A 13,495-nucleotide genomic window follows, 5' to 3' on the forward strand; every position below is an offset into this window, starting at 1 on the left:
AGGGAGAGCTTGTACCTGAATAAAACCTGGACTTAAAGGCGCCACTGGACTGTTTTGGACCGCGGAGAGCTCTGCAACTTACCTGGCTGCTGGGAGCAGGGGGCGGGGCTTGTTGCATGTGCCCGCCCCCTGGTCTCTTTACTGCCGGAGCTCTGCTCCTGTGCGCTCCTGCAGGAAGGGACCCCTGGTCTCCAGGAATTTCCCACCCCGGAGTTGGCAGCCCGTTTCCCTGACCACCTGTCTCCTCTCTTTCCACCCAGTTACATGGTTCGGGTGCGGGCTGTGGTGATGATCCGAGATGACTCGAGCGGGGGTTGGGTGCCCATGGGCGGCGGCGGCCTGAGCCACGTGATGATCTGCAAGGTCCGGCGGCCGGAAGAAGGGCGGCACCGGCAGTACCTCATCAGCGGGGAGCGCCTGCGGGACCAGACGGTGAGGTTGGTGGAGGTGGGAGGCCTGGCGGGGAGGGAGGGGGGATGCTGTTCACCCGTGTCGAGAGCCACCGTTGGGTAAAACAAGCGTGGCTCCGTCTCACTGATCGATGTGGCTCAGTTGGTGGGCACACGCGACGGCGCCTTCTCAGTGGTGGCCTCGTGATCATGGAACAACCTCCCCAGAGAGCTGCGCCTGCCCCCCCCCTCTTTCCATCATTCTGAGGTGGCTGAAGACAGTTTTATTTAGGACCTCCTTTTGAGGTACGTTTACTAGCAGTCCCGAGTTGCGGTTTTAAATTTTGGGTTTTTAGGGCCCTTATGTGTTTTATTGTACACCTTTTATCTATAGGGTAGGTCACCTTGAGCTCCATATGGGAAAAAAGGAGACCAATAAACAGTTCTGAGTGAAATAAATAAATTTTTAAAAATGTCTTCCCCGCAAGTGATGGTGCTAGTGAGAAGGAGCAGTGAGGGCAACTATGTGGGGCGCCAGTTTGAGAGCCAGTTTGGTGTAGTGGTTAAGTGTGCGGACTCTAATCTGGGAGAACCAGGTTTGGTTCCCCACTCCTCCCCATGCAGCTGCTGGCGTGACCTTGGGTCAGTCACAAGTTCTCTCAGAGCTGTTCTCTCGAGGGCAGTCCTTGAAAGAGCTCTCTCAGCCCCACCTGCCTCACAGGGTGTCTGTTGTGGGGAGGGGAAGGGGAAGGAGACTGTAAGCCGCTCTGAGACGCCTTCGGGTAGTGAAGGGCGGGGTATAAATCCCATCTCTTCTTCTTCTTCTGGGTGGTGCAGCTTTCGATTACAGGGCCAGGGCTTTCGGCACTTAGGGGTGGAGCATCCCTTCTCCACCTAGGGTTGCCAGCCTCCTGGTGTCGCCTGGAGTTCTCCTGGAATTATAACTGGTCTCCTGATTCCACAGATCCGTTCCCCTGGAGGAACTGGCACTCTCGGGGGGGGGGCAAACTCTGTGGAAGTACATCCCCCCCCTGAGCCCCCTTCCCACTCCAAACGCTGTCCTCCCTAGTCACTACCCCTAAATCTCCAGGAATTTGCCGAGCTGGAGTTGGCAACCCTGCCCCTTTTTATCTGTCACCTGGTGTAACAGTACTAAACAGCAGAGTTACCAGCCTCCAGGTAGGGTGTGGAGTTATCCTGGGATTGCAACTTATCCCTAGACTACAGAGATGCATTCTCCAGAAGCAAAGTACAGTTTCGGAAGGTGGGCTCTATGGTATACCATAGAGTCTAGGAGAAATGGAATTCCTAGAGTGACATCAGATTCCCCACTGAGCTCCCTCCCATCTCTAAACTCCACCCTCCCAATCTTCACCCCCAGATCTTCAGGAATTTCCCAAGCCCTTGTGTGAAAATTTTAGAAACATTTCTGTGAGATTATTTATGCTATACCATATAATAGATAAGATCGATAAGATAAAATGATAATAATATAATCGGGAAATGGTAGACTATATCGAATAGCTTGTTATACCAATCTTTTAAGTTACTAGGTCGTGTATATATATATGTGTGTGTGTGTGTGTGTATGTGTCTGTGTGTATATATGTGTGTGTGTGTGTGTGTATATATATATATACACACACACACAGGGGTCATTTCATAAAAAAAGAAGTGCAGGACCTCATTAGCATAACGTATTTGCATATGCTTATTTTTTATTTTTATATATATATATATTTTTATTCGTTTTTAAACAATCATTTACAACAATAAACATCAGAAGCATTGAACAAGCAACAACAAGAGGATCAAGTTGACATCACCGGAAGTGTGTCAGAAGGCAACACCCACCGCTCAGGCTCCACAACTGTTTTGGATTGCTAGATTTTTTGGGGGGGGAACGTGCAGATCTGTCCTCGCAGAGGAGGGAGAGCTTGTACCTGAATAAAACTTGGTCTTAAGGGTGCCACTGGACTGTTTTGGAATGCTGGCTATGGGGGGGGGGACACACGCAGAACTCCCCTCACAGAGGAGGGAGAGCTTGTACGTGAAGGCAGGCAGGGTAGACACCCGAATCTCCTCTGCTTTTCTTCTTGGTATCTGAGGGGCTCTGCAACTTACCTGGCGGCTTCTTGCTCCTTGTGGCCTGACTGAGGGAGCAGGGGGCAGGGCTTGTTGCATGTGCCTGTCCCCTGGGCTCTTTACTGCCGGAGCTCCGCTCCTGTGCACTCCCGCAGGAAATGACCCCTGTATGTATATGTGTGTGTGTGTGTGTGTATAAAGCTATATTCTTATGCCTCTACACCATATATATCATGTTATATACTTGTAAAACTATTATGCCATATACTTTTTTAATATGCACATGTATTCTGATAAAGGAATGTCCTCAATTATCTGTCAAATTGCCCTTACATCATGTCTTGGTAATTATATTCCCTATGCTTTTCCCCCTGTTCCTTTTTTTTCTTCCTGTATCCCCTTAAAAATTTTAAATAAAATTTATAAAATTAAAAAGGAATTTCCCAGTCCCAAGCAATGTTCCCTCTAAGCTGTGGAATCTTGTGAGCAAACGTTCTACTTTGTGAGCAACTGGCATTAAAGTTGTGAGCAAGTGATTTGGCTACTGCATCAATTAGTTTGCTCTGGAGCCCTCCTTCCCGAGCTGAGACAAAAATGTATGAGCTGGAGGCTAAAAAACTGTGAGCTAGCTCACAATAACTCAGCTTAGAGGGCACACTGGTCCCAAGGTTGCTGAGCCCTCCGGGGGGGGGAGCGGTTTATTGATCTAATTAATTAATTAAACCGTATTTGGGCGGCCTCCGCCAAAGCTTTGGACCACGGCAGCCCCGCCGATCCTTTATCCTTCTCCCTTGCCTCCTGCAGACCATCTTGGAGTGCACGCTGAAGAGGGACCTCGTCTACAACAAGGTGAACCCCATTTTCCACCACTGGAAAGTGGGGGACAGCAAGTTTGGCCTCACTTTCCAAAGCCCCGCCGATGCCGTGGCCTTCGAAAAGGGGGTGCAAGCCGCCCTGGAGGAGATCGCAGAAGGTGAGGAGCTCAGGAGACTTGCCACCCCATTTAAATCCCTCCTCAGCGACAGACTTAACAGGTGGCCTTAAGGAAAGGGACTCTTTGGCCTGCTTGTGGTAATACTAGTGACCAGGGGTCATTTCGTAGAAAAAGAGGTGCAGGAGCTCATTAGTATAACTTATTAGCATAACTTGTTTGCATGATATGCCACATCCCCTGACATCACCGGAAGTGTGTCAGAAGGCAACACCCACCGCTCAGGCTCCACTGGACTCTTTTGGATTGCTGGCTACTGGGGGGGGGGGACGCGCAGATCTGCCCTCACAGAGGAGGGAGAGCTTGTACCTGAAGGTGGGAGAGGGTCTCTGCAACTTACCTGGTTGCTTCTTGCTCCTCGTTGCCCGACTGATGGCTGCTGGGAGCAGGGGGCGGGGCTTGTTGCATGTGCCCGCCCCCTGGGCTCCTTACTACCAGAGCTCCACTCCTGTGCGCTCCCGCAGGAAATGACCCCAGCTAGTGACCTACCCTATAAGGTTGTTGTACGGATTACTGAAACAAGAGGAGACATCGGAGACCGATGACCGTGTCTCCCGTCTTGCCGGGAGGGAAGGGGAACGAATCGCGTCGGGGCCGTGGCACGGAACAAACGGGAGATTTTACTCTCACCCATTTGCCATTTTCCGTGCATGGATTCCCCACCCTCACATGCTCTGTGCCCAGAGAGAGAGAGAAAAAACATCCTACATATTACTGTACTGTCTCTGTTACTATGATGAATATCCTAGGAACCATTTTGGGGGGAGGGGATCTTAGGGCTGAGATTGTGGTCAAGAAATGTATTAAATAAAACAATTTCTAGAAGCGTGAAGAGAATGTTGGCCTGTAACAGAACACCTAGATTCAAGTAGCTCCTTAGAGACCAACAATATGGGGGGGGGCAGTTCTCTCAGAGCTCTCTCAGCCCCACCTAACCTCACAAGGGTGTCTGTCATGGGGAAGGGAAAGGAGATGGTAAGCCGCTCTGAGACTCCTTCGGGTAGTGATGGGCGGGGTAGACACCCGAATCTCCTCTCCTTTTCTTCTTGGTCTCCGAGGTGCTCCTAGACTCAATTTGAGCTGTTCAACTGTGGACCGACACGGCTACCGTGTGGGGCGGCCATGACAGAATACAATAGAGATCCAGTCACAGGTCTCCAACACAACCATTTATTCCCTGAGATGATTAACATATACACACTCTAAAGTGTTACATTGGCATTGGCATTTTGATGAAAAGGAATGTGTTAACGGTTTACTGAATTTACTGTTATTACTATTATCACGACTAGTGTTCCTGCTATGCCTGGCCAGTGGCCCACGGTTGCTGGAAGCATGCCCAGGATACATCCCAGAATCCTTTGCAGTGTTTCAGAGCCTCTGGAGTCGCTCTAAGTTTAGACAGGCATGTGGCTGGTTCTGCCGATCTGGAGCCCTGCGCAAGTTCCACTAGAGGGTCAGCACAGTGCGGCGGAAAGTGTACTATGACCCCCCGCGACTGTGAAACTCACTGAGCTCCCCCGTGTCTTGTTCTCTCTCCACCTAGCCTACCTTGCAGGATTGTTGTAAGGAAAACATGGAGGCGGAGAGGAACACAAGACGCCACCCTGTGCTCCTTAGAGGAACCGCAGGATAAAAATGGGGTACATGGATTTTTCTGTGCAGGTATTTGTCTTCGTTAAATCGTCGTCGTAATCTGATTTCTCCTGCTGTTCTCTTAGGTTCCCTCTCGCCTTCCTCTTCCTCCTCCTCGCAGGATGACGCCAACGGGACGGATGAAGCTCTTGCAGTAAGTCCAAGGTGGCCATTTCCTGACACTTCGGACTCCTTCGGTGCATGCTTAGTGCCTCCCCCCTCTGCTTGAAACAAAATCCGGCAGAAATGCAGGGAAATCCTGGCTTAAAAAAAAAAAAAAAGCTTCTATCTGTCCTAGTTGCTAATATAAGAACAGAAGAGAAGCCCTGTTGGACCAGGCCAGTGGCCCCATCCAGTCCAACACTCTGTGTCACACAGTGGCCAAAACCCAGGTGCCATCAGGAGGTCCACCAGTGGGGCCAGAACTCCAGAAGCCCTCCCACTGTGGACCCCCAAGTACCAAGAAGACAGAGCATCACTGCCCCAGACATAAGAACATATGTGAAGCCCTGTTGGACCAGGCCAGTGGCCCATCCAGTCCAACACTCTTTGTCACACAGTGCCCAAAACCCAGGGGCCATCAGGAGGTCCACCAGTGGGGCCAGAACTCCAGAAACCCTCCCACTGTGGACCCCCAAGCCCCAAGAAGACAGAGCATCACTGCCCCAGACATAAGGACATATGTGAAGCCATATTGGACCAGGCCAGTGGCCCGTCCAGTCCAACACTCTTTGTCACACGGCGGCCCAAGCCCAGGTGCCATTCAGGAGGTCCACCACCAGGTCCAGAGCTCCAGAAGCCCTCCCACAGTTGCCGCCTCCCCAAGCACCAAGAAGACAGAGCATCCCTTGCCCCAGACAGAGTGGTCCCTCTATACCTTGTGGCTAATAAGCCACTGGTGGTCCTTTGCTCTGTATGTTTATCCAGTATATATACAGGATCGAAATGGTGATGTCAGTGCAACATGAAAATTTCAGGGAAGAGTCTGGGTTGACTTTCCGAGGCTGGGGGTTGCCTCAAATTCCAGCCTTGGGGGGCTCCTAATCAGATGCACTCTCACATGACCAAACAGTTCAAAGTCTGCCATTCCTGCACGAAAGGTTGTGTGAATGGCCACAGAACTGAAAGTTCGGTCACAGAATCTGACTAGAGCCACAACTGCGGCACACATGTGTTGCAGTGGCAGTCTTCATTCTGCCACCTCCGAGTCACTAGGGGCCACTGTGCTGCGGGGGGCCGGATAAGGGAGCCATCCAGGGCCAAGGCTAAGTGGGTACCTTCTGGGTAATGCCATCTCTGTATGACTTTTCTCCCCTCGCTCTCTTTCTCTAGGTGCACACGGACAGCGAGTCTTCCTCTAACAGTCGGAAGGAAATGCTCCCCAAGCCCATCACCATCGTGACCAGCGAGTCTTCGTCCAGCTGCTACCTCCGTTCGCCTGTCTCGGAAGAGTTCTCCTTTGGCGCGGCGCAAGGGGCGGTGTCTGCGGGACAGGTACATGCCTGCGCTTGGCAGTCCCCCTCCTCCCACGTACGTTGAGGGGTCTTCCGCAAGACTGGCAGCTTTGCGCCAGGCTTGCAATGTAGACAGTCGCCTGTGGCGAGTTGAAACTTCCTCCAGGCGAGCCGATGTTCTCCGCTTATGGTTGAAAGAGAAGGTGGCTAGGTCCGTGCGCGTAAAGCATGGCTCTCACTGGGGCTGGTTCATGCAAGTAGGTTGTTATCAATAATGCTGCATTGTGAGAAACATGGAGGTTGACTATTTTGGAGGAGATAGATTCATGGTGGAGAGGTCTATCAGTGGCTGCTAGCCATGGTGAGTGAGGGAACCTCCAGCTTGAAAGGCAGTCAGCCTCTGAATCCCAGTGCCAGGAGGCAACAGCGGGGAAGGCCTCGGCCTCTCTGCCCTGTGGTTGGCTCTCCAGAGGAACTGGTTGGCCACTGTGTGAGACAGGATGCTGGACTGGATGGACCCTCACTGGTCTGATCCAGCAGGGCTCTTATGATGCTCTTATGAAGACCTCTATGCCCTGCGGTTGGCCCTCCGGAGGAACTGGTTGGTCACTGTGTGAGACAGGAGGCTGGACTAGATGGACCCTCACTGGTCTGATCCAGCAGGGCTCTTCTGATGCTCTTATGAAGACCTCTATGCCCTGCGGTTGGCCCTCCGGAGGAACTGGTTGGTCACTGTGTGAGACAGGAGGCTGGACTAGATGGACCCTCACTGGTCTGATCCAGCAGGGCTCTTCTGATGCTCTTATGAAGACCTCTATGCCCTGCGGTTGGCCCTCCGGAGGAACTGGTTGGTCACTGTGTGAGACAGGAGGCTGGACTAGATGGACCCTCACTGGTCTGATCCAGCAGGGCTCTTCTGATGCTCTTATGAAGACCTCTATGCCCTGCGGTTGGCCCTCCGGAGGAACTGGTTGGTCACTGTGTGAGACAGGAGGCTGGACTAGATGGACCCTCACTGGTCTGATCCAGCAGGGCTCTTCTGATGCTCTTATGAAGACCTCTATGCCCTGCGGTTGGCCCTCCGGAGGAACTGGTTGGTCACTGTGTGAGACAGGAGGCTGGACTAGATGGACCCTCACTGGTCTGATCCAGCAGGGCTCTTCTGATGTTCTTATGAAGGCCTCGGCCTCCGTGCCCTGTTGTTGGCCCTTCAGAGGAACTGGTTGGCTGTCATGTGACAGGAAGCTGGACTAGATGGACCCCCACTGGTCTGATCCAGCAGGGCTCTTCTGATGTTCTTACAAGTAGGAGCAGTGGATAGTGGCAGGGTCCCAAGTGGGGGTCCCTAGCCCACTCACAGGATTACTGTTCCAAAGGCTCCCCGGAGAACAGGAAGGGCTATCAAGCCAATCTCTTTGAAGCCTAAACATGCCCGGAGCAGCTCAAGCCCGTGGCTCTGAAGACCTGGGTTCAAGTTTTACTTTGCTCGTGCAAACAAGCGAGCGTGTCATCTCTGCTTTCGCCCCTCCCCCCCCGCCGCCCCGTTTTGCAGGCCCAACCGCAAGTCCTCCAGCAGCTGACCCTCCCGGACGAAGAGGACCTGGAGAGCCTCACACCCTGCAAAGATCTGTGGGTCACCAAAGGGTACGAGGACTACCGGCGGGCCGCGGTCCAGAAGCGCCAGCCCGACCCCGACAAGATCGACATGTGCGTGCACTTCGAGAAGACTGGGGGCGGCGGCGGCAGCAAGTCCCCGCGGGAGAAAGAGTATTGCTTCCCGCCTGGCGCCGAAGGCCGTCTCAAGGACCCCAAGGCCTCCCCCTCCTGCCACATCCACGGTGCCCCGTCGCCCCCCAGACACAAATCCTCGAAGGACCAGCAGCAGCAGCAACAGGGGGCTGTGGGGTTGGAGGAAGACGCGGCGCCCTCGCGCTGTGTCTACTGCCAGGACGTCTTCAACAACGAGGCAAACGGGCGCGGGCAGTGTCAGGACGCCCCCGACCCAATCGGCCGTTGTGTCTACCAGTTCACCTGTATGTGGTGCGCCGAGAGCATGCTCTACCACTGCATGTCGGACTCGGAAGGAGAGTATTCGGACCCGTGCTCCTGTGACACCGGCCACCCCCACTTCTGCATCCGCTGGATGGCCTTGGTCACCCTGTCCCTCGTGGTCCCTTGCATGTGCTGCTACCTGCCCCTCCACGCCTGTCACTGGTGCGGCGAGCATTGTGGCTGTTGCGGTGGGAAGCACAAGGCGGTGCGGTGAACCCAGCCGGATGTGGAGCTGGGCGCTCGGTTAGAGCCACCGGGGCCAGTAGGCAGACGCCGGACGGCTTGCGCGGAAGCCAGGGGCTTGCTGCGGGGGGGATCCTCCTCCTCCGATCTTTCTCCCTCTCCTCTTGCGTCACTTTCGGGAAAGAGGGTGTTGTGTTCGAGGCCGGTCAGTAGGGTTTTCCGTTTTCCCGTTTTGGAAACTGGGGACCTTTTTTTAAATAGCAAAAACGAGGGAAAAGTGGCGAGAAGGGAAGGGTTGAGGAAACGCCGTTGCGAATGGATGGTGGGCTCGGGGGTCCCCACTGTCATGGCGGGTAGAACCTCCCACATTTTTTTGTTACGCCGTGGGGGGATGACGATTAAATATATATAAATACATACATGCACATACACACATATATATTGTTTGGGGGGATTAATGCACAGCAGGGAAGGGAACCGATGTTTACCTGTGAACTTGTAACCCAAAATTTGAATGCTACCTGTAATATCCATGAAATCTGTGGGCTTTCCTCACACATTCCTCTGTCTGTAGAACTGCTGGCACATTTAGCTGATGCCTGTGCTGGCCTGTGTGGTGCGATGCACCATCTGTGATCCTCTAGACAAGTATAAATGGGGGGGGGGTGCTCCCCAGCTCCCCCTATTTGCCAGCCAAGGCAGGCAGGAAAGGGGGGGGGGATCAACCCATGAAGTTGTATGGACCTGTGACAGGCCACCGTACGTGGCTGGCTGTATTCAGTTTGGCGGATCCTTTGCTGAATAGTCATAGGACAGATCACCTCACTGCTTTTCACCTCCCAACCTTCCTTACACAAAAACTCTCCGTCACTTAACACTAGCTTTAAAAAAAAATGTCTAAGGTAGTTTTGGCTTGTATCGTCCAACTGTCCACCAAAAATTGTTTATGCGATGAGGTATTCCTGCAGGGTCTGGCTTCCCATGAAGCCATCGCCTCATGTAGCATATTCCAGAGGACACCCCATTTTCCAACTCCGAATCGCTGCCTCTAGAGCAGAGGTGGTCAGATCGGGGCCTTGGACCACAGGGACTCGGACTCGAGATCCAGTGCTCTGGTAAGGACATAAGAACATAAGAAGAGCCCTGCTGGATCAGACCAGTGGTCGATCTAGCCCAGCCTCCTGTCTCGCACAGTGGCCAACCAGTTCCTCCTTCCTCTGGAGGGCCAACAGCAGGGCAGAGAGGCCGAGGCCTTCCCCTGGCTCTGGGATTCAGAGGTTTAGTGCCTCTGAATGTGGAGGTTCCCCTCAGCCACCATGGCTAGTAGCCGTTGGTAGACCTCTCTTCCACGATTTAACAGTTTGTTAAAATGGTTGGCCTGCTGGACTCCCAGCAGGCCAATGTCCCCCGAAATGTGCTAAAGGGGTCAAAGGTTGAGGGCCGTTGGGAGTGGAAGGAGAGGGCCACGCCTATATGTCCATCTCGTTTTGAGCACTTGGAACTGGCTGGCAACTCGTCCTGTTCCCAGTGCTGGCGGAAAATATGTATCTCCCCCACACCTTGCACTGAGAGCATCCTTTGAAAACCGACTGAGTTCTCCCTCACGGAAAGAGGCTGGCTTTTCACGTCCGGCGTGGAAACAGCTCAGACCACTGCTGGTGGTTTCCCGGGGAGAGGCTGCCTGTCGCGTGTGCTCCAGAGCAGAGGCCTTTAATTGTCAGTGAACGCCTGGACCACTCCGCAGCCGGGCGAATGCCACACAGGCACGGTTATCTCCGGGGACCAAAATTCCCATGCGGCCCCCGGTGGCCATGTTTGCCACGTCCTCTCCTCCTGCCTCCCCTTGACTTACTCATTGCTGCCTTAACCTCAGGGGGTCCTGATTCCAATAGAGCCTGCTTGGCAGATCGGACATTACATTGACTGTTTGGCAACCAATCCACAGGGACAAGACAGGGCAGCTCCCCTTTCCACATTGAGGCCTTCCCTTCATAGCAGAGCTTTTCAAGTTGGGAGGAAAATGACAAGGGACGTCTTTTCCGTGGGCTCGCTTTATCCAGTCAAGCGCCAGGCCCAAATCCACCCACCCACCTATAAAAGTAGATTTCCCACAGGGTTCTGTGGACTTTGAGTAAGGGTTTGCCATCCTTCAAGTGCCCCCCGCTGGTTGAACTCCCGAAGGCAGCTGGGTTTTGACCGCTGTGTGACACAGAGTGTAGGACTGGATGGGCCATTGGCCTGATCCAACATGGCCGCTTTTACGTTCTTATGTATGGGGCAGTGAGGCTCTGTCTTCTTAGTGCTTGGAGGGGGCAACAGTGGGAGGGCTCCTACTGTCCTGGCCCCGCTGCTGGACCTCCTGATGGCCCCTGGTGTTTTTGGCCACTGTGTGACACAGAGGGTTGGACTGGATGGGCCACTGGCCTGATCCAACAGGGCTTCTCTTCTGTTCTTAATGGAGCTATGATATAGAAGCTGCTAGGGAATAGCTGATCCATGCTTTCAGAGGTCCAACAGTGAAGCGACTGGCTCATTGTCCATTCTCCCTTGGATATCCCTCTGGGTGTCCCCAACCATCCACTCCTGTGCCATGCCTGCATTGCGTTCTCCTATAATCTAGAATTCTTGAATAACCCAGAGCTTCGTGGCTGCGATTGGCATAATGTATTACAAAACGTAGAACGAGAGTCCGCTTCATGGAGCCTCCGATGGCGGTGATGGGAGAGGTTCCCTGTGAGTCTGGGCCCAGAATTTACGTTTGTAAACGAATTTTTAACTACCGGGGTTTCCTCAAAATTCGAGCAAGTTTCCTTAAAACAGAATTCGAGCAACTTTGCTCAAAATTCGAGCAAGTTTCCTTAAAACAGAATTCGAGCAACTTTTCTCAAAATTCGAGCAAGTTTCCTTAAAACAAAATTCGAGCAAGTGTCCTTAAAAAACAACTAGGATTTCCCCCAAACCTGAATGACGGGAAAGATGAGGGGACCCCTCTGTATTTGGCACAAGATAAATATTTTTTTCCCTCATTTCTTTTGAAAGACTGAGCTTCTACACTGTCAGTCTTTCAGCTGGAAGTAGAAAGGAACGGATGTGAAGCTCGATTTTTTTTTTTTTAAGGTATTTAACTTCTCGCATTTTACACTATGGGCTGGGAATCAAAAGGAGGTCGAGACAGGAATCTGGTGAATGGGTGTAGGTGGGGGAGGGGTGCTTTCGGTCTGAAAGTAGGAAAACAAATCAAAACCATCTGAAAAGGGACAGGAGATCCAAATTACCTTTTCCTTTTTTTGTGGACACAGAATAAAAAGCAACCCCTGTCGTACTTAACGGCTTATGTCCCAAGATTTATCACAACCTCTGTAATACATTTGAAGTTTTAAAGAATATGCAAAGGAAGGAAGGGGGGTAATTGTGCATTTACCAATATGCTTTGAGTAGCCATTTTGGAGGATCACCCTACTAGCGAACGTGATTGGGCTACATTTCTCAATATGTGCTTATTTAGGCATACCAGGGTGCACTTCCGATACACCGAGCGATAAACTTGGCGCATGTGCGGTCACGCAGCGAGGGCTGGGGTGGGACCTTGACTACTAGAAGAGGAATCGAGGGTACGTGCGGTTTGTCGTCGAATGCAACAGTGCTCTTTAAAGAAGGGCGCTTACACAGACAGGGTTCGGTTGACAGGGTACATGGCCAGCACACGCCCCCTTCTGCTTTTCTGGTTAGGCGTGCCCACATACACCTCTCTAGGGTTTGATTTCTACGACTGCCCTGGAGGAAACAGAAATGGCACCTTGGGGGGGAAAGACACAGCTAAACAGGAAAGGGGGAGTCGCTGTTCTCCAGTTCAAATTGTGGGCCTTCCCTGGTTGTCATAGTGGGTAACGGTACGAGGTCTCTGGAACAGAGGTCGATAGCACGGGGGTGCTATGGAACCCACCGATACCTTTCCTGGGGACCGCCAAGTGATTTTAGAACGTGGGTGGGGCTTTTGTCCAGCAAGGCTTCTGATTGGCCATTAGAGATTTGTTTGGCTGGGTGGGTTTTTAAAAACCTTGCTGCCACCACAGCACAAGGATCCCCAATGTGTGACCAGAGGTAGGCCGTGGCAGCCATTTTGTGGCTGGCCCCGCCTTCTGCAGCAGCCATTTTGAGGCTGCGCTCACCACACTTTGTCAGAACTCCAAATTTGGCCCTCAGGCTCCAAATTTGGCCCTCAGACCCCAGCTCTGGAATATCCCGTTACACTTTCCCTATGAAGAAAGGTTAAAGCACTTGGGGCTCTTTAGCTTGGAGAAATGAGGGGTGAAATGATTGAGGTTTATAAGATGATGCATGGGATAGTACTTTTCTCCCTTTCTCAGAATACAAGAACTCGTGAGCACTCCATGAAATTGCTGAGCAGTCGGGTTAGAACAGATAAAAGGAAGTCCTCCTTCACCCAAAGAGTGATTAACACATGGAATTCACTGCCACAGGTGGCGGCGGCGGCTACAAGCATGGACAGCTTCAAGAGGGAACTGGATAAACATATGGAGCAGGGGTCCATCAGTGGCTATTAGCCACAAGGTATAGATAGGAACTCACAGGTGGGGCAGGTGATGCTCTGTATTCTTGGTGCTTGGGGGGGGGGGCAACAGGGGGAGGGCTTCTGGAGTTCTGGCCCCACTGCTGGACCTCCTGATGGCACCTGGTATTTTTGG

General features: G+C 52.5%; 1 protein-coding gene across 1 annotated transcript; it reads left to right on the forward strand.

Annotated features, from left to right (window-relative positions):
* The first annotated feature begins 264 nt into the window (after positions 1-264).
* SPRED3 (sprouty-related, EVH1 domain containing 3) lies at positions 265-8,820 on the forward strand. Its single transcript, XM_015406420.1, has 5 exons — positions 265-432; positions 3,279-3,447; positions 5,187-5,254; positions 6,433-6,594; positions 8,107-8,820. Exons 1-5 carry the CDS (start codon positions 265-267, stop codon positions 8,818-8,820), a joined length of 1,281 nt encoding a protein of 426 aa, XP_015261906.1.
* Positions 8,821-13,495: the final 4,675 nt, after the last annotated feature.

This window comes from Gekko japonicus, unplaced genomic scaffold (genome assembly GCF_001447785.1).
Source record: "Gekko japonicus isolate JY-2015 unplaced genomic scaffold, Gekko_japonicus_V1.1 scaffold3139, whole genome shotgun sequence".
Lineage (NCBI taxonomy): Eukaryota > Metazoa > Chordata > Lepidosauria > Squamata > Gekkonidae > Gekko > Gekko japonicus.